Raw genomic sequence first — 24,128 nt, forward strand, 5'->3', positions numbered from 1 at the left:
TCGACAGCCTGCCCACTGGGAAGGCACCAGGATTGGATAGCATTCCACCAGAGGCCATCAAATGTGCAAAGGGCATCCTGCTAAACCACCTGCATGAACTACTGTGCCAGTGCTGGACAGAGGGAGCAGTGCCGCAAGACATGAGAGACTGCAACATTGTCACCATATATAAGAACAAAGGGGACAGAAGCGACTGTAACAGCTACAGGGGAATCTCCTTGCTGAGCATCGTTGGGAAGGTCTTCACCCATGTGGTACTGAACAGACTGCAGACAATAGCCGAAAGGGTATATCCCGAGTCCCCGAGTCTCAGTGCGGTTTCAGGTCGGAACGCTCCACAATCGACATGATCTTCTCCCCTCGACAGCTATAAGAGAAATGCAGAGAGCAAAGACAACCACTCTACATCACTTTCATTGACCTTACGAAGGCCTTCGACCTTGTGAGCAGAGACGTCCTGTTCGAAATCCTCGCCAGGATTGGTTGTCCCCCAAGGCTTCTCAGGATAGTTCAGTCATTCCACACAGACATGAAGGGCGTCGTTCAGTCCGACGGCTCTCCTTCGGAGGCCTTCAACATCTGCAGCGGTGTGAAGCAGGGCTGTGTGCTTGCCCCCACCCTGTTTGGCATCTTCTTCGCAGTCATGCTGAAGCACGTCTTTGGAACATCAACTGATGGTGTCTACCTCCACACCAGATCGGATGGGAGGCTGTTCAGTCTGTCCCTGCTGAGGGCAAAAACCAAGGTTCGTGAAGTACTCATCAGGGACATGTTGTTTGCAGACGACGCGGTACTGGCAACACACTCTGAAGAGCAACTGAAACACCTCATGGACAGCTTCTCAAGAGCCTGCCAGGACTTCAGCTTGACCATCAGCCTGAAGAAGATCAAAGTGTTGGGCCAAGGCGTTGAGCACCCCCCCCCCCCCCCGCCATTACCATCAACAACTACGAGCTGGAGGTAGTTCTCGAGTTTACATACCTCGGCTGCACCATCACGGACAGCCTCTCCCTAGACCCTGAGATCAATAGACGGATCGGACGAGCAGCCTCAACAATTGCCAGGCTGACAAAGAGAGTCTGGGAGAACAGAAAGTTGACGACGCACACCAAAGTTGCAGTCTACAGGGCCTGCGTCCTCAGCACACTGCTTTACGGCAGCGAGACCTGGAGCCTCTACTCCAGACAAGAGCGGCATCTCAACGCCTTCCACCTTCGCAGCCTGAGACACATCCTGGACATCAAGTGGATTGACTGAGTAACCAACAATGAGGTCCTGGCCCACGCCCAGATACCCAGCCTCTTCACCCTGCTCCAACAACACCGTCTCCGCTGGCTGGGCCACGTACACCGCATGTCAGACGGGAGGATCCCGAAAGACCTGCTGTACGGGGAACTGACCTCTGACAAGAAAGCACAAGGGCGGCCCCATCTTCGTTTCAAAGACGTTTGCAAGAGAGACATAAAGTCACTGAAAATGAACGTCGAGAGGTGGTAGGACATCGCAAGCAATCGCTCTCGCTGGAGGCTGGAACTACGCAGAGGTCTAAAAAGAGGAGAAGAGAAGCTGAGGCTTGCTGCTGAAGAAAAGCGCACTCGTCAGAAAAACAGCACCAAGACAACACTGGAGGACAGTGCCTTCAAGTGCAGTCGCTGCAGCCGAGACTGTCACTCCCGTGTGGGCCTCTACAGCCACAATAGATGCTGCTCTAACGCAGACTGAAGCAAGACTTTCCAGACGCAGATCCATGGTCTCGCGAGACTAACGGATGCCACCACAGCCACAGGGGTGTTCTCTGGCTTCTGACTCCTGCCCTTCCCTCTCCTGACTGTTACTCACTTATCTGTCTCCCCAGGCCCCAGTGTGACTACCTTCCTATAGCTCCTATCTATCACCTCCTCACTCTCCCTGACCAGACAAAGGTCATCGTGCTGCATCTCCAGATCTCTAACACGGTCCCTAAGGAGCTGCACCTCGACACACCTGGCACAAATGTGGCCGTCTGTGAGGCCGGACTTCCCACATCTGACACCAAGCGCAGAACACTGGCCTCACACACATACTTCCTGTTGGTATTCTACACAGGAAACCTACCTCGCCTCGACCCATTATCGCCGAAGCCCCGTTAAGCCAAAGCCTTCCTACTCTGTCTCCCTCTACTCCATCACCCACTCCTCTGGCACCTTTATAAGCTGTCTCCTTTTAAACTCTCCTCGCTGTTCTCACTGGCTGACGTCCACATTTCAGAGGATCTGTCCTGTATCCAGCATGTAAATACAATGACAAAGAAAGTTTGGCAGTGCCTCTGCTTCCTTAGAAGTTTGCAAAGATTCAGCATGACTTCTAAAACTTTTGACAAACTTCTATAGATGTGTGATGGAGAGTATGGAAACACTAATGCCCTTGAGTGAAAAATCCTACAAAAATTGTAAATGTGGCCGAGTTCTTCACAGGTAAAGCCCTCCCCATCATTGAGTACACCTACACGGAGTGCTGTTGCAGGAAAGTAGCATGCATTATCAAGGAACCCCACCATCCAGACCACGCTCTCTTCTTGCTGTTGCCATCCAGAAGAAGGTGCAGGAGCCTCAGGACCCACACCACCAGGTTCAGGAACAGTTATTACCCCTCACCCATCGGGCTCCTGAACCAGAGGGGATAACTTCACCGAACTGTTCCCACAACCAATGGACTCACTTTCAAGGACTCTTCATCTCATGCTCTCGATATTTATTGCTTATTTATTTAATATTATTGTTCTTTCTTTTATATTTGCACAGTTGGTTGTATTTTGCACACTGTTTATTTGTCTGCCCTGTTAATTGATTAACTCTACTGTGATTCTTAGATTTACTGTGTATGCCTACAAGAAAATGAATTTCAGGGCTGTACGTGGTGACATATATGTACACTGATAATGAATTTACTTTGAACTTTGAAAAGACAATGGCGTTAATGAATATGTAGCGTGTGTGCATAAATGCTTTTAAATTACATACTGCAATTGCTGTTACGAACTACGTGGCTCATGGTAACAGAAGGATGAAATAGCTAGAGAGAACAAGCAGCAACAGAGCACTCCTGTGTGATCAGGCTGCCTATACTTTGCAAATTCTTTTGATGAACTAGTACAATTACAGTGAGATGCATCAGAGGCTGGAAAAGACTTTATGAACTAAAACACGCTATGTGTGAGACTACAAAGGATGATGAGAATAATAAACATGAGAGATTCTCGACCAAAGCAAGACAAGCAGCAGCAACTGTAGGATTTGCCAGAGACATAATCCCGAAGGACATTCTGGTATTTGCTAATGCTGGGCCCTCCCCTTGGAGGTTATTTGTGCATCCCCAAATGGACCGTGCAGTTACCGAAATGTATAGATTGTGATTATGCACCTGTTATTGCTCTGATCTCTCCATGGGTGGAAGCTTATTAAAATCAGAGAAATGATGCTGTAACTGTTGCTAAATTTTATTATGAGAATTGATTCCTAGGTTTGGGATTCTCAAGAAAATTTCAAGTGATAATGGTCCTCACTTTACGGGTAAAATTATATAGAAGTTGACAAAAGCCTTGTAGTGTAAACATCATTAACATCTTACCACCCTCTGTCATATGACGTGGAACAGAACCCTGAAACATAGATTATCTAAATGGTGCAATGAAGCAGTGCTAAAGTGGTCAGGAGCACTCCCATTGGCCCTCATGACAATGCTCGGCACTCTAAACAGTATAACAGGCCTATCGTCGTATGAGAGTTTGAGACATCCCTCCCTGTTTTGCTGAACAGATTTTCATTCATCTTATTGGTAGAAGCATGTTGCATTATTGTGCAGCACTAACATAAGCTCTTAGAAGTTTCCATCAATGGGTAGTTAAAGCCCAGAAAATCATGTTGGCTGCAGGAGATTGGGTGTTGGTGAGAGCCAACCAACGATAGAACTGCCTGGAGCCCTGCTGTGAAGGTCCATTCCAAGTTTTTTTGACCGCATGCACCACATTAAATGTGCAAGCTGACATGGATACATGCCTGTATGTTAAGCTAGCGGTACCACCAGATCAGGGAACAAGTGTCCAGAGGAACCTTGATGATAAGAACAGATGGACTGACCTCTTGATCTTGCCATTTGTCATCTTAAGCAACCAATATGCATTATATATTTTGAATAATCTGGACAACTATTTTCTGCCTAAATGCAGAAGTGTCTCATGACACTAACACTCCGAACACTTTTCTTCACCTGAGTTATGGATATGCGTTGTGTACTAACCAGTCAGGCTGTTGGGTCTGCTGTAGAGCGGGCCGACACATTCTGAAGGTGTTTAAACCCTGAATCGTAGTGAGTTTGATTCTGTGCCTTACTTTGATAATGAAACTAGAACTGTAAAGAGAACATGGGACTGCACTGCCCACAGGAATGACTCTTGCCAATACAACTGTTTTTGAGGGATAGTATCAACCTGCTTACAGTAGATTACAAAACCCCACTGTTCCAAAGATACTTCATGAGATAGGGGTGAAGTGATTCCAGGAAGTTGTGGGTTACGAGAATGATTCCAGGGATGAAAGGGTTACCGTATGAGGAACGTCTGGCAGCTCTTGGACTGTGTTCCCTGGAGTTCAGGAGAACGATGGGGGATCTCATAGAAACATTCCGAATGTTAAAAGGCCTGAACAGATTAGCTATGGCAAAGTTATTTCTCATGGTAGGGGAGTCTAGGACAAGAGGGCGCGACTTCAGGATTGAAGGACGCCTTTTAGAACTGAGATGTGGAGAAAATATGGAGGATGGTAAATCTGTGGAATTTGTTGCCACAAGCAGCTGTGGAGGCCACGTCATTGGGTGTATGTAAGGCAGAGATAGATAGGTTCTTGATTAGCCAGGGCATCAGAGGGTATGGGGTGAAAGCAGGGGAGTGGGGTTGACTGGAAGAATTGGATCAGCCCATGATTGAATGGTGGAGCAGACTTGATGGGCCGAATGACCCATCTGCTCCTATATCTTATGGTCTAAGTATGTTACTGTATGATCATGGGTTGGGACTTGACTTCGGTAACAGTATGTGCAATGCGGATACTATTGGTGACCCTCCAAATCCTGTTAATGATACTTTCTAGGTATGTAGCCGACAGGCCTAACACTGGCTGCCAGGGTTCCCCCTTCTAAAATGGGATCTTTGGCCTGAACCAAAGCCATCAAGTGGTTGTTGTTATCTGACCTATGTAGTACCATAGTTGTACCACCTGCCCACACTCTCTCTACATCCTAGTGTGTAGGGCTGCTATTGAAGGACTGTGGAGACTGAGCGTTTCTGGATTGTAGTGTTCCTGTTCTGAGGACCTGCCGAACTACTCGTGAAGAGCTGGAGAAACTGGCTACTAACGCAGCCTCAGCACTACATGCCACGAACCAGGCCATCAATGACATTACTGCTGAAATGCTGTCAAGTTACACTGTGGCATTAGACTTTCTGTTGTCTAAGAGAGGTGGTAGTGGTGCCATTATTAGCCAGGAGTATTGCACATGTATCCCTGATATCAACAGCCAACTGTCCATGATGAAACTGTCATGGAGTTTCAGAGACCCTGTAGTATTGAAATTCAGTAAATGACAAAGAGGAGGGAGTGTGGAAGTTGTGGTAAGCCAAGGCAAAGGTTAAACACAACATCCAGGCAAAGATAGCCTGGGACACCTCTGCTTACTACAGATCAGATAAACTGGGATGACTGTGGCAGTGTGAACTCAAGCCAGACGAGTAAGGCCACTGTAGTGAAAGGTTTTCATAAAACATAGTATCCCTTTACACAATAGGGGGTGCTGGAGATAGATGAGATAAGAATAATGGAAGAATGTGAATCACACCCAATAAGTAAGGGACAATTGCTTTACTAACTTCAAAGCATACTAGCTCTTCTTTCAGTTAGTCCTGATGAAGGGTCTCGGCCCGAAATGTCGACTGTACCTCTTCCTAGAGATGCTGCCTGGCCTGCTGTGTTCACCAGCAACTTTGATGTGTGTTGCAAGCATCATCAGTGTCCACTTTAAGTTTTGATTGACTTTTAACACCTTAACACCTCTATTGTCTTTATTAACTTCAAGATATCATCGGTTGTCTGCTTGAAGTTTCGATTGACTTTTAACACTTCTGTTGAGAATGGTGATTAATCTTGCAAGTAAGAAATTCAAACAAATACAATTTATCAGGTGGTCAATACCTGCAACCGATAAGTGTATTCTGTATAAAAATAACAGCTTTCTGTCCTGGCTTCAGAACAGTGTGGGTGACAGGTGCTGTGCTGTTCTCCTTGTGCACAAGAAAGAAAAGCAAAGTTTGACTCGTAAGAGTGCACGTGTTCTGGGTGCTGTTATTTTAGTAATTTTATTTCATTATTGGCGATGACAAAAGGACCAGAGTGTAGGGTTCATCTGCTATCAGACAGAGGAGTCCAGTTGCGAGGGGGAGCCCCTCAATGATTGTAGTTGTAGTATACTACCCCAGGGGGACACATAAGTGGCAGCAGTGCTATTGACTGATATGTAGGAATATAATACAACGGGACTGAAATAATTAACTCTGAATGTAAAGAATGAAAAGGCGTTGCATGGTTTATTCTTGTAAATATTTTTATTATGAATAAAATTTATTTTTTAAAAAAATACTCTCTTTACTCAGTACATGATGAGAATACTTGTGCTGTTTCCAATTCTTATAAACAATTCAATTGTTTCACCACCTTTGCTACCAATTTCCATCTTGTTCTTACTTTTCCCTGGTTTGTCTTTGACTGCTCTCTCACCCAGAGGTGGCACAGTGATGATACAAGTGGTGCAGTTGTCTCAGAGTTTGATTATGAGCACCCAAGCACACTGTGCGGAGGATTTACATCCTCCCTGCGACTGCTGCATCTCCTCCACGTGCTCTGGTTTCTTCCCACTTCACAAAGACGTACTGGTTGGAAGGTTAATAGACTATTCTCAGTTGGACAGATCTCCTGTTGTCCTGAGATTACTGTCAGCCTTTGGTCCCCGCTATTTACCAGCATCCTGGGCACAGCCTTTCAACTGGAAAGAGAGCCAGTGACCCCTAGGTGTGCGAATTGCTGAGTTCACGTGTCAGGGAGTCCAGAGTTTGTGGCTTGGAGATCCAGGGTCCAGAAGTGGCTAGTCCTAGGGTTAACTGGAGATTGAAGCCCTAAGATCAATTAGAAGTACGCATCCTTTGATAATAAATTTACTTTGAACCCTTAAGTCCAGAAGTTGAAGCCTGATGGCAGAAACCCTGGACCTAGAAGTCTGAAGTCCACTGGGGAAGTTGGAGGCTTGTTGTCTGTGAGCCTGCTGGAGGGCTGGAGGCTTGTGAGGCTGGAGGACTGTCTGTGTGCGTGGGTGGGAGGGAGGAGAGGGGCTTGTTTTACTGCTGTTATTTTGTTGCTTGTTGTGTTCTATGTCGTTCTGCGGAACACTATGCGTATACTTTGTTGGCGGCAGAATGTGTGGCAACTCTTGCGGGCTGTCTCCAGCGCATCCTTGGGTTGTGGTGGTTGTTAATGCAAATAACGTGTTCCATTGTTTTGATGCACATAAATAAATTTGAATCCAAATCTGAACTGGAAAGCCGTCAGGATAATGTAGGAACTGTCTTAGTGCAAGTATGTGTCTGTAGTCATGTACGATCTTTATCAGTAAGGTACCAGCCCTGGCCTCTCTAGCTGCCTAAGTTGTTAACAAAACTTCATCCCGTTCAGAAACACCCAGAAAACCATTAAGAAATTAAATGATGTAAAACAATCATTTGCACTATGAATAATGAAAATAATTAAGCCAAATTAAATAAAGCAAATAGCTTTGCTAACCTTTCTCCGTGTAGTGGAACTCATTTTAATGGGACTACTAGACATGCTTGCCTGAAATTTAAGTGTTAATGGGTCTGTAGGCAGATTTCCCAGTGTCAGAATTATGAAGGTTTTGCTCCATGAAAGCCTCCGCAGCGCAGTACAGGGCTGGACAGAAGACGTCACTATTGGTTTAGGCCCATATCACCACTGAAATTGGGAACTTCACTGAGGTCTATTATCACTGACACGTCATGAAATTTGCTGTTTTGTGGCATCAGTACAGTGCAATACATGAAAAATTACTGAAGTTACCATGAGAAATATAAAAAAACACTGCAAAAAGAGAGCAGATAATGTTCGTAGGTTCATAGACCATTCAGAAATCTGATGGCAGAGAGGAAGACTAAACACAAGAACTTCTGAAGTTGCTGGAAGTTCAGAATAACACACACAAAATGCTGGAGGAACTCAGCAGGTCAGGCAACATCTACGGAAAGGAATAAAGAGTTGACATTTTGGGTCCCGGCCAAAATGTGAATTATTTATTCCTTTCCATAACTGGCTGAGTCCCTCCAGTATTTTTTTGTGTGCTGTGGAGTAGAAGAAGCTGTTCCTAAAATGTTGAGTGTGTGTCTTCAGGCTCCTGTACTTCCTGTCCAATGAGAAGAGGATTATGATGTATTATCTCATCATGTTTGCTCCCATAGGGGCACAAGATTTGATTCAATCATGATGATACTTTTGAAGCAAAATGGATAGAAGAAAATACCAGCAACACACACAAAATGCTGGTGGAATGCAGCAGGCCAGGCAGCATCAATAGGAAGAGGTAAAGTCGACGTTTTGAGCCTAGACCCTTTGTCACGACTAACTGAAAGAAGAGATAGTAAGAGATTTGAAAGTGGGAGGGGGAGATCCAAAATGATAGGAGAAGACAGGAGGGGGAGGGATGGAGCCAAGAGCTGGGCAGTTGATTGGCAAAAGGGATACAAGGCTGGAGAAGGGAGAGGATCATGGGACGGGAGGCCTAGGGAGAAAGAAAGGGGGAGGGGAGCATCAGAGGAAGATATAGTGAGAGGGACAGAGGGAGAAAAAAGAGAGAGAAAGAAAGAGGAAAAAATGAAAAATAATAATTAATAAATAAATAAGGGATGGGGAGGAGGGGCATTAACGGAAGTTAGAGAAGTCAATGTTCATGCCATCAGGTTGGAGTCTACCCAGATGGAATATAAGGTGTTGTTCCTCCAACCTGAGTGTGGCTTCATCTTGACAGTAGAGGAGGCAACAGCAGAGAAGAAAATAGTAATTAAGTGACAAGGGTGACGGCTGGTGGAGCTGCTGACTCAGGTTCAATCCTGACTGTGTGTGCTGTCTGTGTGGAGTTTGCACAAGCTCTCCGTATCCATGTGGGTTTCCTTCGCTGCACTGGTTTTCTTTAGCATCCCAAAGATGTGACTTGGCAGGTTAATTGACTGCTGTAAATTACCCCTAGTGTGCAGATGAGTGATAGCGATGAGAACATGGGTCTTGAACTATCCATGTAACTGTCCAACTGCCTTTTAAAACTTGTTATTGTACCTGCTTCAACCATTTCCCTCTGGCAGCTCGTTCGACATACTGTTTGTTCATTATGTGACATTATGGTCTTTCCATGACGATGATTGTTCTCAGCAAATTTTTTCTACAGAAGTGGTTTTCCATTGCCTTCTTCTGGGCAGTGTCTTTACAAGACATGTGACTCCAGCCATTAGAAACACAGAACCATACAGCACAATACAGGCCCTTCGGCCCACAAAGCTATGCCGAACATGTCTCTACCTTAGAACTACCTAGGCTTTACCCATAGCCCTCTATTTTTCTAAGCTCCATGTAGCCAACCAGGAGTCTCGTATCAATACTCTTCAGAGATCGCATAACCAGGGCATATTACCCTTGGTAAAAATGTCGCCCCTCATGTTGCTGAGTCTAAATCTGGAACTTCCATCTCAACAACAGGGCATTGTCACCACACAGTGGTGTAAGTAGTGAGCTCATGATTTTCTTAGTGGCAATTAGAAATGGGCAGTAAAGATGATGGTCTTGTGGTTCTCACATCCCAAAAGTAAAAAATAGAAGCTTTATAAATCTGAGAATTCAATTAGAAAGCCATAAAAATACAAACAGAAGCCTTGCTTTTGAAGTAATGTATATAGAAAGAGAAGGTAAGGGGAGGGAACGTCGAGGGGAGGGAAGGTAAAAAGGATTACAAACCATATAGCTCATAGAATGTTTCTACAATCTGGCTAACCAGTAACAAGGGAACACTCATCAGTACCAAAATTATTTAAGAAGTTGAAAATAAATTATGCAGGTGATTCAAATCTGGAATTCTCAGCCACAAAATGTCATGACAAGTGGAGATAAATTTATTTAAAAAAGAATGGTTACTGACAGAGATTACTCTTAATCTGAATGGGTATTCGATCCTAAATTTCAACAGTTCCTTTCCCCCACAGATGCTGCTCAACCCAATGAGTTCCTCCAGCAGTTTGTTTATTGCTCCAGGTATTAGCAGATAAGACCATGAGGCATTGGAGCAGAATTAGGCCATTTGGCCCATTAAGTCTGCTCTGCCATTCCATCATGGCAGATTTACTATCCCTCTCAACCTTGTTCTCCTGCATTCTCCCCGTAACTTTTCATGTCGTTTTTCTTGAATGGGTTCCACAGATTTCTTTATTTCATGATTGTGGGAAGATGAATCTCTGAGTTGTATACTACATTCATACTTTGATAATAAATGTACTTTGAAACTTCTGCTTTAAACAAATGTTGAAATTGAGCTCACATGGATTACTTGTGCTGGCAGCTCATTTCACACTCTCACGACCCTCTGCAGACATCCCACCTCTCCCGGAAGTTCCGGGAGTCTCCCGCACATTAATAGTGGCTCCCTGATGCCCGCAAATTATATACAATGTCCCGGAAATTGATTTTTTTGAGAGCGAGCCCGAGCGCAAGAGCAAGAAAGCAAGCGCAAGTCAGAGTGACCACGAGAGAGTGAGACCAAGAGCGAGAAATCAAGCGCGAGTGAGAGAGAGCGAGAGCAAGAGCGAGAGAGCGAGCGCGAGTGAGAGCGCGCGCGGTAGAGAGAGAGCAAGAGCGAGAGAGTTACAAAAAAAGTCAGAGTGGCAGAGTGTCCCAAAAGAAAGAAAATATAAAACGTACGTCACCCCAGACTACACTAACGTGTACCCCTGCCTAATAGGGGTCAAAAATAATGACAGTGTTTCTTGCTGCAGTTTGCAACAGTGACTTTTCTATTGTCCATGGTGGGTTAAGACTGTAAAAGTCATGTTGAGGTGAGGTTAACAGGTGCCATTCGTTCATTAGCATAGCTAACGTTATTTAAACTAGCTTGCTGGCTGCTAAGGAGCTGCTCTATTGCAGACATCCCACCTCTCCTGGAAGTCTCCAGCAAATTGATGGTGCTACCTCCCTGAAATGAGTTTTTGCAGGGTGAGATGTCTGCCTCTGAGTGAAGAAATCTCCCCTCATGTTCCCCTTAAACTTCTCAACTTTCACCCTTAAGCCATGACCTCTGGTTGTAGCCCCACCCAACTTTAGTAGAAGCATCCTACTTGCATTTACCCTGTCTATACTCTTCATAATTTTGTATATTTCTATCAAATTTCTTCTCAGTCTTCGACATTCTAAAGGATACAGTCCTAATGTAAATCGTTCTTTATAACTCAGGTCCTCCAGACCCAGCAACATCCTTGAAAATTTTCTCTGCACTCTTTCAGCCTTGTTTACGCCTTTCCTGTAGGTAGGTGACCAAAACTATAGATAGGCCTCACCAATGTCTTATACAATTTCAACATAACATCCCATCTTCCGTACTCAATACATTGATTTATGAAAGCCAATGTGCCGAAAGCTTTCTTTATGACCCCATCTGTGATGCCACTTATAACGAATCATGTGCCTGTATTCTCAGATCTCTTTGTTCAACCACACTGCTCAGTGCCCTACCATTCACTATGTACGACCTATCCTGGTTGGTCCTACCAAAGTGCAAAACCTTGCACTTGTCTGCATTAAATTCCATCTGCCATTTTGCCAGCTGATGTAGATCCCTCTGCAAGCCAAGATAGCCTTTCTTACTGTACACTACACACCCAATGTTGGTGTTGTCCGCAAATTTGTCGATCCAGTTAACCACATTATAATCCTGATCATTGATATAGATGACAAGCAACAAGGAACCCAGCACCGATCTTGCTTGACATGGTCAAGAGATTTTAGTTGTTGTTCAGACCAAACATCAGAATAGGGAAGGAGTGTGATCTACAGTACTGTGCAAAAGTCTTAGGCACATATATATAGCTAGGGCAGTTCAGACTTTTGCATGGTACTGTATTTCTCAATGCGGAGTGGAGAATGATTTTGTAAATCTCGCAGAAGCAAAGGATGTTGGGAATGGTGAGGGTGGAACGCCACAGGAGGGGTGTGGGACAGGTGGCAGAGAATAAGTGCCAGTGGCGGAGGAAGGGGTGCGTGCAGATACACCCAGCGAGGTAATTTGATTCAAAACAGTTGGTGTATTGATCATCACAGAATGTCTCTCTCCTGTATCCTGCTCCCTCCACTCTCCCTTCCTCTTTTCTCAACCATGATTGCCCTGTCCACTTTCAGTTCACAATAGAGACCAGGGCCGGATTAACCTAGTAGCAAAAGTAGCATATGCTACGGGCCCCGCACTAAATGTTTGCAAGCTGCAGTCTGGTGAAACCGACATCTCACCGTATTCTCACGACGATCTGGCAACGCTGTTGTTTTCATGTCGGGGGAGCTGCATGCTGCATGGTATGTGTGTGCAGGCGTGTGTTGGCTGTGTTGTGGTGACCTTTGTGCTATCTCCCACGCTCCCAAGCTGCTGCGGTGTGCGCTCTTAAGCCGCTGGGAAGTGCGCCACTGACTTTGTGCGCTATGTTTTGCCGTCTGGACCAGTTGAAAGATTTGTGAAGTTTTTGGATATGGAAGGTCATAGTGCTGAACAGCTCGCTCATAGTTTACTTGACTTTTTAAAGGAAAATGACTTGATATAAAAGACTGCCGTGGTCAAAGTTATGACAATGCCAGCAACATGAGTGGCAAGTATAGTGGCTTACAAGCACGAATTAAAGAGCTGAATGAGCTTGCGGATTACATTCCATGTTTTGCATATTCACTAAATTTGGTTGGAAAATGTGCTGCTGAATGTTATCAAGAAGCATTAATTTTTTTTCAATTTGTAGAAGCCTATACACATTTTTTTCAGCTTCTATTTACCAGCGGGATCTCTTTTCTGCTGCATTATCTGATGGTGGTGCTCATTTGCCCATTGTGAAAAGAATTTCAGATACCAGGTGGTCAGCTCGTGCAGATGCAACAAAAGCACTCTTACACAGCTTTTCTGCAATAAAACAAGTTTTGGATGACATTTCAAATAACAATGATCAGAAGGCAGAGTATTGACAACAGGCTCCTGGACTACTTTCAACCATGATGAAGTTGGAAACAGGAATAATGGTCATATTGTGGGATCAAGAATTACAGCGTTTTCAAATGACCAGCACTTCTTTGCAATCTTCTCGCCAAGTTTTGAACACAGCTTGCGTGGATATATTCAAACTATGTGGTCTATTTTTTCAGACATTGAGCAAAAAGCCAAGGATCTGACTAAGTGTGAAGATTATCAACAGCAAACTCGAAGAAAACACAAGCAAAATCACAGGTATGATGATTTCAGTGGGTCCAGCACTCTTGATCCACTTCTTGAATCTCAAACACTTTCTCAGAAGTTTAAAAGCTGAACATTATTGACAGCTTGCTTTCTGCTCTGTCAAAAAGGCAGAAAACTTATCTAGAGGTGAATAACAAGAATTCTGCAGATGCTGGAAATTCAAGCAACACACATCAAAGTTGCTGGTGAACGCAGCAGGCCAGGCAGCATCTGTAGGAAGAGGTGCAGTCGACGTTTCAGGCCAAGACCCTTCGTCAGGCTTGAAACGTCGACTGCACCTCTTCCTCTAGAGGTGAATGGTGTTTTTGGATTCCTTCATCAGTTACAGTTGTTTATACCTGAAGAGATCGTAAAGAGGTCATCAAATATTATTAAATCATATCCAGTCCCATTTTTTCTAATTAATTTTTTAAACTCTCTATGATTGATGTGGCTTTTAAAGAATGGGATAGATTAGGTATTAAATGCTTTCAGGACTTGTTTGTAGAAGGAAGTCTTTTTTCGTTTGAACAATTGTCAACTAAATATAGTTTACCCAAAACTCATTTTTTTTCAATATCTACAAATAAGAGATCTTTTATGGTCTCAAATAAATATATTTCCTAAAAGTCCTGATAAGAATCTACTACATGTAATCTTTAATCTGAAACCTTTTTATAATGGATCTATATCTAATATTTATAATACGCTGTTGGGAATGAGAAGTGTTCCTTTAGATAAAATTTAAAATCTTTGGGAACAAGATTTACAGACTTCAATTTCTGAGGAAACTTGGAACCAAATTTTTTAATTGGTCAACGCTTCATCGTTATGTGCCCGTCACTCTCTCCTTCAATTTAAAGTGGTTCATAGTGCCCATATGACTAAGGATAAGTTGTCTCATTTTTATTTAGATATATCTCCATATTGTGATAAATGTAATAATGGAGAAGCTTCACTTATTCATATGTTTGGGACATGTCCCAGTCTTGGAAAATATTGGAAAGAAGTATTTCAAACCTTTTTGATACTTTTTAAAGTAAATTTCAAGCCTAATCCTTTGGCTGCTTTATTTGGTATTGTTGGAGGAAAGGACATTATTTTGGAGAAATCTGATTTGCACATTTTGGCTTTTATGTCTCTTATGGCCTGAAGGACGCTTTTGCTTAAATGGAAAGATGTGGCCCCTCCTATTCACACCCAATGGTTACGTGATGTGATGTCATGTTTAAATTTAGAGAAGATTTGATGTTCAATCTTTGAATCTAATCAAGACTTTCAAACATTGTGGGGACTTTTTCTGAATTATTTTAAAAACCTTTGATTTGCTGTAAAAGCAACGATGATGACTAACAATCTTTTTTCTTTTTTTTCCTATTAATCAGCTTCGGTCTTGGTAGTGGGTTAGATTTTTTTTATATAAAAGAATTATTATTTTTCAATGTTACGCACTAATTGATTTGTACGAATATAGGGTAAGGAGTCTTTATATGAAATTTAGTTTAATGTATTGACATATATTTTTTCCCTGTACTCTGTATTCTTATATATATAAATTAATAAAAATATTGGAAAGAAATCATATCCGGAAGATCTGGAAGAAAGTCTTGATGATGAATTTGTGCAGTTTACTGAACTGTTGAAAACTGATCTTGCTTCTCATATTGGCACCAAACAAGACCTTGTAGAGTTACAGTTGTAACGTTTGATAACTGACAATTCTTTGGAGTCATGTTTTCCAAATGTAGAAAATGCCTTGCGCATCTATTTGTCACTCATGGTTACCAACTGCAGTGGAGAACGCTCATTTTCAAAACTGAAAAGGATTAAAAATGAACCAAGGAGCACCATGGGTCAAAACAGATTGAAATATCTCACTCTAATGAGCATTGAACATGAACTTCTGCATGAAATAGACATTTCCAGTATCATCAACAAATTTGCTCATGCTAGATCTGGAAAATGTAACTTTTAAATTGTAGTTTTGTTAACTTTTTGACATTTGAAATTGATACCTACATGTAAGTAATGCTATTACTGAAATGTCAGACATTTGTCGTATTATCTGGCTGTATAGCAAGTGAAAAAATTGAATTACTTTACTATGCAAGTAAATAATTTATGTTTCAATACTTATGTGCATTTTTAAAATTTAGGGCCCCTTTATAACATACGCTACAGGCCCCGCACTAGCTTAATCTGGCCCTGATCGAGACCCATATCAGAATCAGGTTTATCATCACTCACATGCCAAGATTTTTTTGTGCGGCAGCAGTACAGTGTAATACATAAAATTATTACAGTGCAGTACTGTGCAAAAGTCTGAAGCACCCTAGCTATATAAATGTGATCATGGAATGATTATTGGTGGTTTGAGTATCTCAGGAACAGCTGATCTCCAGGAATTTTCACAGACAACAGACTCTAGAGTTTACAGAGAATGGTGCGAGAAACAAAATATCCAGTAAGTGGCGTTCTGTGGGTGAAAATGCCTTATTAATGAGAGAATTTAGAGAATGACCAGACTGGTTCATGCTGACAGGAAGACAGCAGTAGCTCAGTTATTACAGCGTTGTGCAGAACAGCATTTCTGAACGCACAAAATGATGAATCTTGGATGTGCTACAGCAGCAAAAGACCATGAATACACACTCAGTGGGCAGTTTATTAGGTACATGAGATACCTAATACGTATACCAAAGTGAATATTAGGTCATTCAAAAGTGAAATATTTTCTGTAATTCGTTCCTATTGCAAGCATTTTGCTAGCTAAATTTGTCCAAAAACAAGAATTTGACAATGACCTGAAAAACTGTTTATGGTTGGAATACAGATATTGGGTAGGACAAGAACAAATACCTCTGTTTCTAATCAGATTAATGTCAAGGGATCCTTTATCTGAAAAGCCTTGGTTTATTGACTCTGAAATAGAGCATTCGTAATTACACAGCACACAGTTTTGCACTAATCTGTCAGCCTAGATTTGTGCTCCAAACTCTCTGGGGTTGAACTTGAACCCATGATAATGCTACCAAATGCATTGCTCTGAGTTTGCAAAACAAGTTGCTGTGTCATGGCATAGTTCCAGATTTTGATTGGAGCGCAGTAATCAAAGTGTCTTAGAGACCTTTGTAATGTGACAATTAGAACATAAATGAGGGGTTGTTGAACTTATGAGCTCCAATTAGGTCACCTCTGGAAGACAGCTTTATGAAGGAAGAACATCACTTGATGATTCAGCAGGGCCTCAAGTTAGGGTAGGGAACAAAAAGACCTAGATTGATTTTCTGAAATACAGAAATTTGTGAGATGACTTTTAAAATTCTGAAAATAATTCAAATGGTAAATTGAAGCCATTTATGATGGTTGTAAAGTCTATAAGCATTAAAAAAGGGGCCAGACCATTTAAACAGGGATACATGTCCACCTACATGGTAAAAGAACCATGTACAGTAAGGCAGTTACAGAGCCAGTGACCAGGGTTCAATTCCTGTCACCATCTGTAAGTAGTTTTGTATGTTCTCCCCATGACTGTATAGGTTTCATCTGGATACAGTCGAAAGCCATGCAGGTTAGGAGGTTAATTTGTCACTTGGGTGTAGTGGGCTCATTGGGCTGGAAGGGCCTGTTATTCTGCTGTATCTCTAAATGGAAAACAAAATGATCATTGTGATCAGTGAGAGAATAAGGAGCTAGGGGAAGGTAGATCCATTTAAACTAAAGATCAGCCATTACTTACTTCAATATGCCAGATTCATTTGGATAGAGAACACTTGAATGGATGTCAAATTTTGCATTAAATTAATCTAATCACTTTCTATGATAATGTTCTATCTAATGATGCTACATTGTGTGAAGTGGTTCAAAGTTGTCCCAATCAAAACCCACACTGTCAGATACAAATGAATTCAAGATGCAAATTAGATTTAGTTTTATTATTGAAGTGCTGTTGCCATGGTAGTGGATGTCATCAACAACATCTTCATGAGCTTTTTCTTGCTTGGTTACATGAAGCTGACCCTATTTTACAATGTTTGTTACAGTGGTACTAGAAAGTTTGTGAACCCTGTAGAATTTTGTTTCTACATAAATATCACCTAAAATGTGATCAGATCTTCATGCAAATCCTAAAACTAGACAAGGAGAACCCAATTAAACAAATAACACAAAACCAGACAATGAATCTACCCATGAACACTCGTTCGTATGTGTCGTGTCGTATGACCTAGGCGATCATGGTCCATGATTGTTCTTGGCAGATTTTTTCTACGGAAGTGGTTTGCCTTTGTCTTCTTCGAGGCAGTGTCTTTACAAGATGGATGACTCCAGCCATTATCAATACTCTTCAGAGATAGCCTTGCCTGGCGTCAATGGTCTCATAACCAGGACTTGCGATATTCACCAACTGCTCATACGACCATCCACCTCCTGCTCCCATGGCTTTATGTGACCCTGATCAGGGGGCTAAGTAGGTGCTACACCTCACCCAAGGGTGACCTGCAGGCTAGTGGAGGGAAGAAGTGCCCTACACCTCCTTTGGTAGAGACGTATCTCCACACTGCCACTTTACCCATGAACACTACCTCACTATTTCACTCTCTCTTTACACTGTATTTTTTTACATACCATATTTCTTATTGTAATTTGTAGGATTTTTATTTATTGCATTCTTCTGCTGCTGCAAAATAACAAATTTCACAAGATATGTCTGTGATAATAAACCTGACTCTGATTTAGATCTGAAATAAAAGGAGAAAGTGCTGGAAATATTCGACGGGTCATGAAGGGAGAAATCGAGTTTCAGAATTGACAAAAAGTCATGTGTCTACTGTTTCTCTCTCACCAAATGCTGACTGAACTGCCATTGCCAACACTTTGTATTTGATTTATAAAATACAAGCATCATTTAAACATTTCCTCCCACTTCAAAATATTTCTATATATGGATCCCTGTGTTCTCCTTTGAGTGTTGTCATGAATGCAAATCTCTATTATTTTCCCAAAATGAATCACTTTACATTCTTCTGTTTTAAAGTTTACATCCCATGAGGTAGAAAAGCTCCCAGTGATGACTAATTTACTCTGTCCTTCAGCTAAAGTCTTATTCAGGCTGGCAGACTAATAAAATGAAGATACATTATAAAAAGTCTCAAATTTAGTTTATCAGATGCCTGCTGAAAAAAAATCACAAATGCAACATAGTTATTTGCACAAATTGCTAAAACATTTATCAAATATTGTTCATTCAGTTAATTACATGCCAGTCAGTTTAACATCTCTGGAAGAGCATATTTTGGAATCTTCAATAACAAATATATTCAGATGACAAAAAGAAAATAATTGGAAGCAATCTATACAACTTTTGTAAATGAGCATTGTGCTTGAAAAATCCAATAAAGATCTTTAAAAAATAGCTGTGGGGGAAATGTGGTTTGCATGGAACATGAGACTATTTTGATTCACATAGATCAGCTGATTGAGTGGTGTCACAATAACAACCTTGCTCTTAACGTAAGACAAGGAATTGATTGTGGACCAGGAAGTAGAAGTCGAGAAAACACACACCAGTCCTCTTCAAGGGGTCAGCAGTGGAAAGGGTGAGTGGTTTCAAGTTCCTGGGTGTCAACATCCCTGAAAATCTATCCTGGGTTCAACACATCAATGCAATTACAAACACATCAGCATCTATACAGTATTTCATTAGGAATCTGAGATTTGTTATATCATAAAATACTCTAGCGAATTTTTACATATATACCATGGAGAGTATTCTAAGTGGTTGTATCACTATCTCATATGGAGGCACAGAAAAAGCTGCAGAAGGTTGCAAACTCTGCCAGATCCATATAGGCACTAGCCTCCCCAGATTGAGGAGATTTTCTAAAGGTGATGCCTCAGAAAGGCAGCATGCATCATTAAGGACCCCCATCACCCAGGACATGCCCTCTTCTCATTGCTACCATCAGGGAGGAGGTACAAGAGCCAAACGACACACACTCAACATTTTAAGAACAGCTTTTTGCCCTCTGCCATCAGATTTCTGAACAGATAATGCACCAACTCATGAACACTATCTCATTATATTCGCTGTCTCTTTGACTAAATTAGTTTAATTTTTAAAAGATATTTCTTATTGTATTTTTACGCATTGGACTGTACTGCTGTCACAAAACAAAACATTTCATGACATATGTCAGTGATATTATATCTGATTTTATTTGGATGGCGAAAGAGATATTCAGTTAGAGGATGGGCAAAATATTAGATTATTAACTGATTTAGGGGAAGAAAGAGGATGAACAAATGGAAGTAGATAGTAAGGTTTCCTCATGTTAAGTCCTTCTATGCAGCTTCTATGTACATCAAGAGGTTGAGAGGCTGCTGACATGAAAGGCAAAATAAATAATTTTGGGAAATCAAAGGAAGTTAAAAGAAAATGGTAAAATGCGAGTTTAATTGCTAAATAGCTTGGTGAGATGATATATTCTGTTTAAAAATGCTGTAAACCAGATATTCATTTGCAAATCTAAATATTGCAATCTTTGTAAACTCTTTTACATCGAGTTCAAATCTGACCTTTTTTCCCTCCAGTTTTGTGTCTAGGCATAGCCTTGACTCAGTGCTGGAATTCTGACTTCAGAGTTCAAATACTGCTCCAGAGACTGGGCTGACAACACAGCGCTGTACGCAGATTCAGATTTATTTATCACATGTACGTACTATCAGAACATACAGTGGAAAGCGTTAACAATTAACACACCCTAAAGATGTGCTGTGGGCAGCCATTGAGTGACACCACACATTCCAGCGTCAACATAGCATGGCCACAATGCTCAATGAATTATTGTCTTTGAAGCAAAAGTAGGATGCTATTTTATCTTGCGGGGGGCAACAGAGATCTCAGTTGATTTGAAGAACAGTCTCCCCACTGAACTAGCCTCAGAGATTATCTGGCCAATAGTTCTTGCTGGTCAGTTATGCTGGTGAATGTTACCGAGATTTCTGCATATGGATTTTGGACTATGGACTATTTTTTCAGTCTTATGGTTTTTATATTGTGTATTTGCTATTGTTCCTTGTTGTTTTTGTGTGCGGGGTGGGGAGGATTTGGTGGTCGATGTTCTTGTTTTTCATGCTGGGGAGGTGGGTTTGGGGAGTTGATGATCATGTTGGTAGGTTTGCTGTTTCTCTCTCAACTGACTTCTAAGGTTTTTCTTTGTTTTGTGGCTATCTGGAGAAGAAGAATCTCAGAGTAGCATACTGCATACATAACTTGATAATAAATTAACCTTTGATAGTGGGGTTTATCGTGCGTAAATTAAGTTCTGCATTTTCCTATGTTTCTACAATGATGATGCTCCAGAGAATGGGGTCAGCATTCCTTGACTTGAGAAAGACAGGAGGATCTCACAGGTTGGATCACAGGAGAATGTTTCTCCTGCTTGAAGATTCCCAAGCCATAGTCTCAAAATGCAGGGCTTGGTTGAGGAGAACCTTCTTCGCAATGAATTTGTGATCCTGGAGGGCTGGGAAGACCCAGTCACTGAACTTACTCAAAACAAAAATTGTTAGATTTTTGAACTTTATGGGAATCAAGGGATACGGAGATAGTTTCGAGAAAGTTCAGAGGTAGAAGATGAACCTTGACCTTGATGATTGGCAGAAAGCAGCCAAATTGCCTACTCTGTTGCTACTCCTAATGTTCAATGGCTACTCCAAATTTAAGAAGGGTGGGAGGGAGCAGAAAGGAAACTACAGACCTGTTAGGCTGATATCAGTGGTTGGGAAGTTGTTGGAATCAATTGTTGGGGATAATATTACAGAGTACCTGGAGGCACATGACAAGACAGGCCAAAGCCAGCATGGTTTCCTGAAAGGAAGATCCTGCCTGACTAGCCTACTGCAATTTTTTGAGGAAATTACAAGCAGGGTAGACAAAGGAGATGCAGTAGCTGTGGTGTACTTGATTTTTCAGAAGGCCTTTGACAAGCTGCCACACATGAGACTGCTTATCAAGATGAGAGCCCATGGAATTACAGGGGAGTTACTAGCATGGCTGGAGCATTGGCTGATTGGCAGAAAACAGAAAGTGGGAATAAAGGGATCCTATTCTGACTGGCTGCCGGTTACCAGTGGAGTTCCACAGGGGTCGGTGTTGGGAACGCTGCTTTTTACGATGTATGTCAATGATTTGGACTATGGGATTAATGGATTTGTGGCTGAGTTTGCTGATGATACAAAGATAGGTGGAGGACGGGTATTGTTGAGGAAACAGAGAGCCTGTGGAGAGACTTAGATAGTTTAAGGGAATGGGCAAAGAAGTGGCAAATGAAATACAATGTTGGAAAGTGTATGGTCATGCACTATGATGGAAGAAATAAACGGGCAGACTATTATTTAGATGGGGAGAGAATTCAAAATGCAGAGATGCAAAGGGACTTGGGAGTCCTTGTGCAGGATACCCTAAAGGTTAACCTCCAGGTTGAGTCGGTGGTGAAGAAGGCAAATGCAATGTTGGCATTCATTCCTAGAAATCTAGATTATAAGAGTAGGGATATAATGTTGAGGCTCTATAAGGCACTCGTGAGACCACGCTTGGAGTATTGTGTGCAGTTTTGGGCTCCCTATTTTAGAAAGTATATACTGACATTGGACGGGGTTCAGAGAAGATTCATGAGAATGATTCCAGGAATGAAAGGGTTACCTTATAAGGAACGTCTGGCAGCTCTTGGGCTGTATTCCCTGGAGTTCAGGAGAATGAGGGGGAATCTTATAGAAACATTCTGAATGTTAAAAGGCCCGAACAGATTAGATACGGCAAAGTTATTTCCCATGGTAGGAGAGTCTAGGACAAGAGGGCACAACTTCAGGATTGAAGGATGTCCATTTAGAACAAAGATGCGGAGAAATTACTTTAGTCAGCGGGTGGTAAATCTGTGGAATTTGTCGCCACGAGCGGCTGTGGAGGCCAAGTCATTGGGTGTATTTAAGGCAGAGATAGATAGGTTCCTGATTAGCCAGGGCATCAAGGGGTATGGGGAGAAGGCAGGGGTGTGGGGATGACTGGAAGGATTGGATCAGCCCATGATTGAATGGTGGAGCAGACTCGATGCGCCAAATGGCCTACTTCTGCTCCTATATCTTATGGTCCACTCTGCTGCTACTCCTGATGTTCAACGGCTACTCCAAATGACCTAGTCTGCTGCTACTCCTGATGTTCAAAAGTCCAGTGAATCCTTTGTTGGGATACTGTATCCTGATGTTGTAAAATCTTCTACAGTTCTTTGAAAAATTATTCAGCCCCTAACTGTTTGTTCACATAAATGAGTATTACAACCAGGGCTTCTTATCAATTTACTGACAATTATTTGTGAATCACGTTCCTTTTTTTCCACAGAACCCCCCAAAAAACGGGGAAAATTGTACAGCGTAAAAAAATTGAAATGATACGTGTCAGATGTATCCTGAGTAAAGGGGGGTGAATACTTTTGAACTGCTGATATTTCAGTTTTTGAATTTTTAGTTTTTTATGCTTTATAATTTTCCTTTTTCTTTGGACTCCACTGTGAAAAAGGAGAATGTGATTCACAAATAAAAATTCTCAGTTGAATTGATCAAAATCCCCGGCTGTAATACTCATTTATATGAACAAAGGGTGGGAGAAGAATACTTTTTCAAGGCACTGTGATGAAATGCACGCTCTTTCACACATTAAGCAGGATAATGTTAATCTTTAACAATGGATCTAAAGTAGTACAAGCTATTGTCAGTAGAGTGTTTCTTTATTCTCCTATCCTAATACATAACTTCATTTAACACTGTCTTTTACATTGCATAGAATATAGATTTTTTTCACTTAAATTTCACAATGAAATAATTTTCCGTAGTTATGTGAAACCAGGTATTGCAATCCTCTTGGGTAAATTTACAGACCTAGTTCTAGGTCCTCCAGTTCCTTCAAAAGTGCTTCTTCTTTCTGCATTTTCTCCAACTATAAATGGAGAGAGATAGAGTAAAACAAAAATTGCATAAAATAATAATAACCTGAGAAAAAGAAAATTTTAATAACAAAAAAAGACAAATTTTAGATTCTCCCCCCAAACAGCTCATTTGATAAATTGAAACCAAAGATCAGAGAGTTTCCATTTTTTAACTATAATCTCATCAGGACAATCTGGCTTCAAACAAGATGGCTACCAAACCATGCAACACACAAAAAAGTTGCTGGTGAACATAGCAGGCCAGGCAGCATCTCTAGGAAGAGGTACAGTTGACGTTTCGGGCCGAGACCCTTCATCAGGACTAACTGAAAGAAGAGCTAGTAAGAGATTTGAAAGTGGGAGGGGGAGGGGGAGATCCGAAATGATAGGAGAAGACAGGAGGGGGAGGGATGGAGCCAAGAGGAAGAGGTACAGTCGACGTTTCGGGCCGAGATCCTTTATCAGGACTTCCTAGAGATGCTGCCTGGCCTGCTGCGTTCACCAGCAACTTTTTTGTGTGTTGCTTGAAATTCCAGCATCTGCAGATTTCGTGTTTGCAGC

General features: G+C 41.9%; 1 protein-coding gene across 3 annotated transcripts in view; it reads right to left on the reverse strand.

Annotated features, from left to right (window-relative positions):
- Window positions 1–18,789: 18,789 nt before the first annotated feature.
- Window positions 18,790–24,128, reverse strand: part of eif2a (eukaryotic translation initiation factor 2A) — a 60,879-nt gene continuing 55,540 nt past the window's right edge. For all 3 annotated transcript variants that reach the window (XM_072254980.1, XM_072254979.1, XM_072254981.1), the window contains exon 14: window positions 18,790–23,578. In XM_072254980.1, the coding sequence (XP_072111081.1) occupies window positions 23,513–23,578 (66 nt within the window). In that variant the 3' untranslated portion in view covers window positions 18,790–23,512. The remainder of the gene's footprint in view (window positions 23,579–24,128) is intronic.

The sequence above is a fragment of the Mobula birostris genome, chromosome 4, assembly GCF_030028105.1.
Source record: "Mobula birostris isolate sMobBir1 chromosome 4, sMobBir1.hap1, whole genome shotgun sequence".
In the NCBI taxonomy this organism is placed as follows: Eukaryota; Metazoa; Chordata; class Chondrichthyes; order Myliobatiformes; family Myliobatidae; genus Mobula; species Mobula birostris.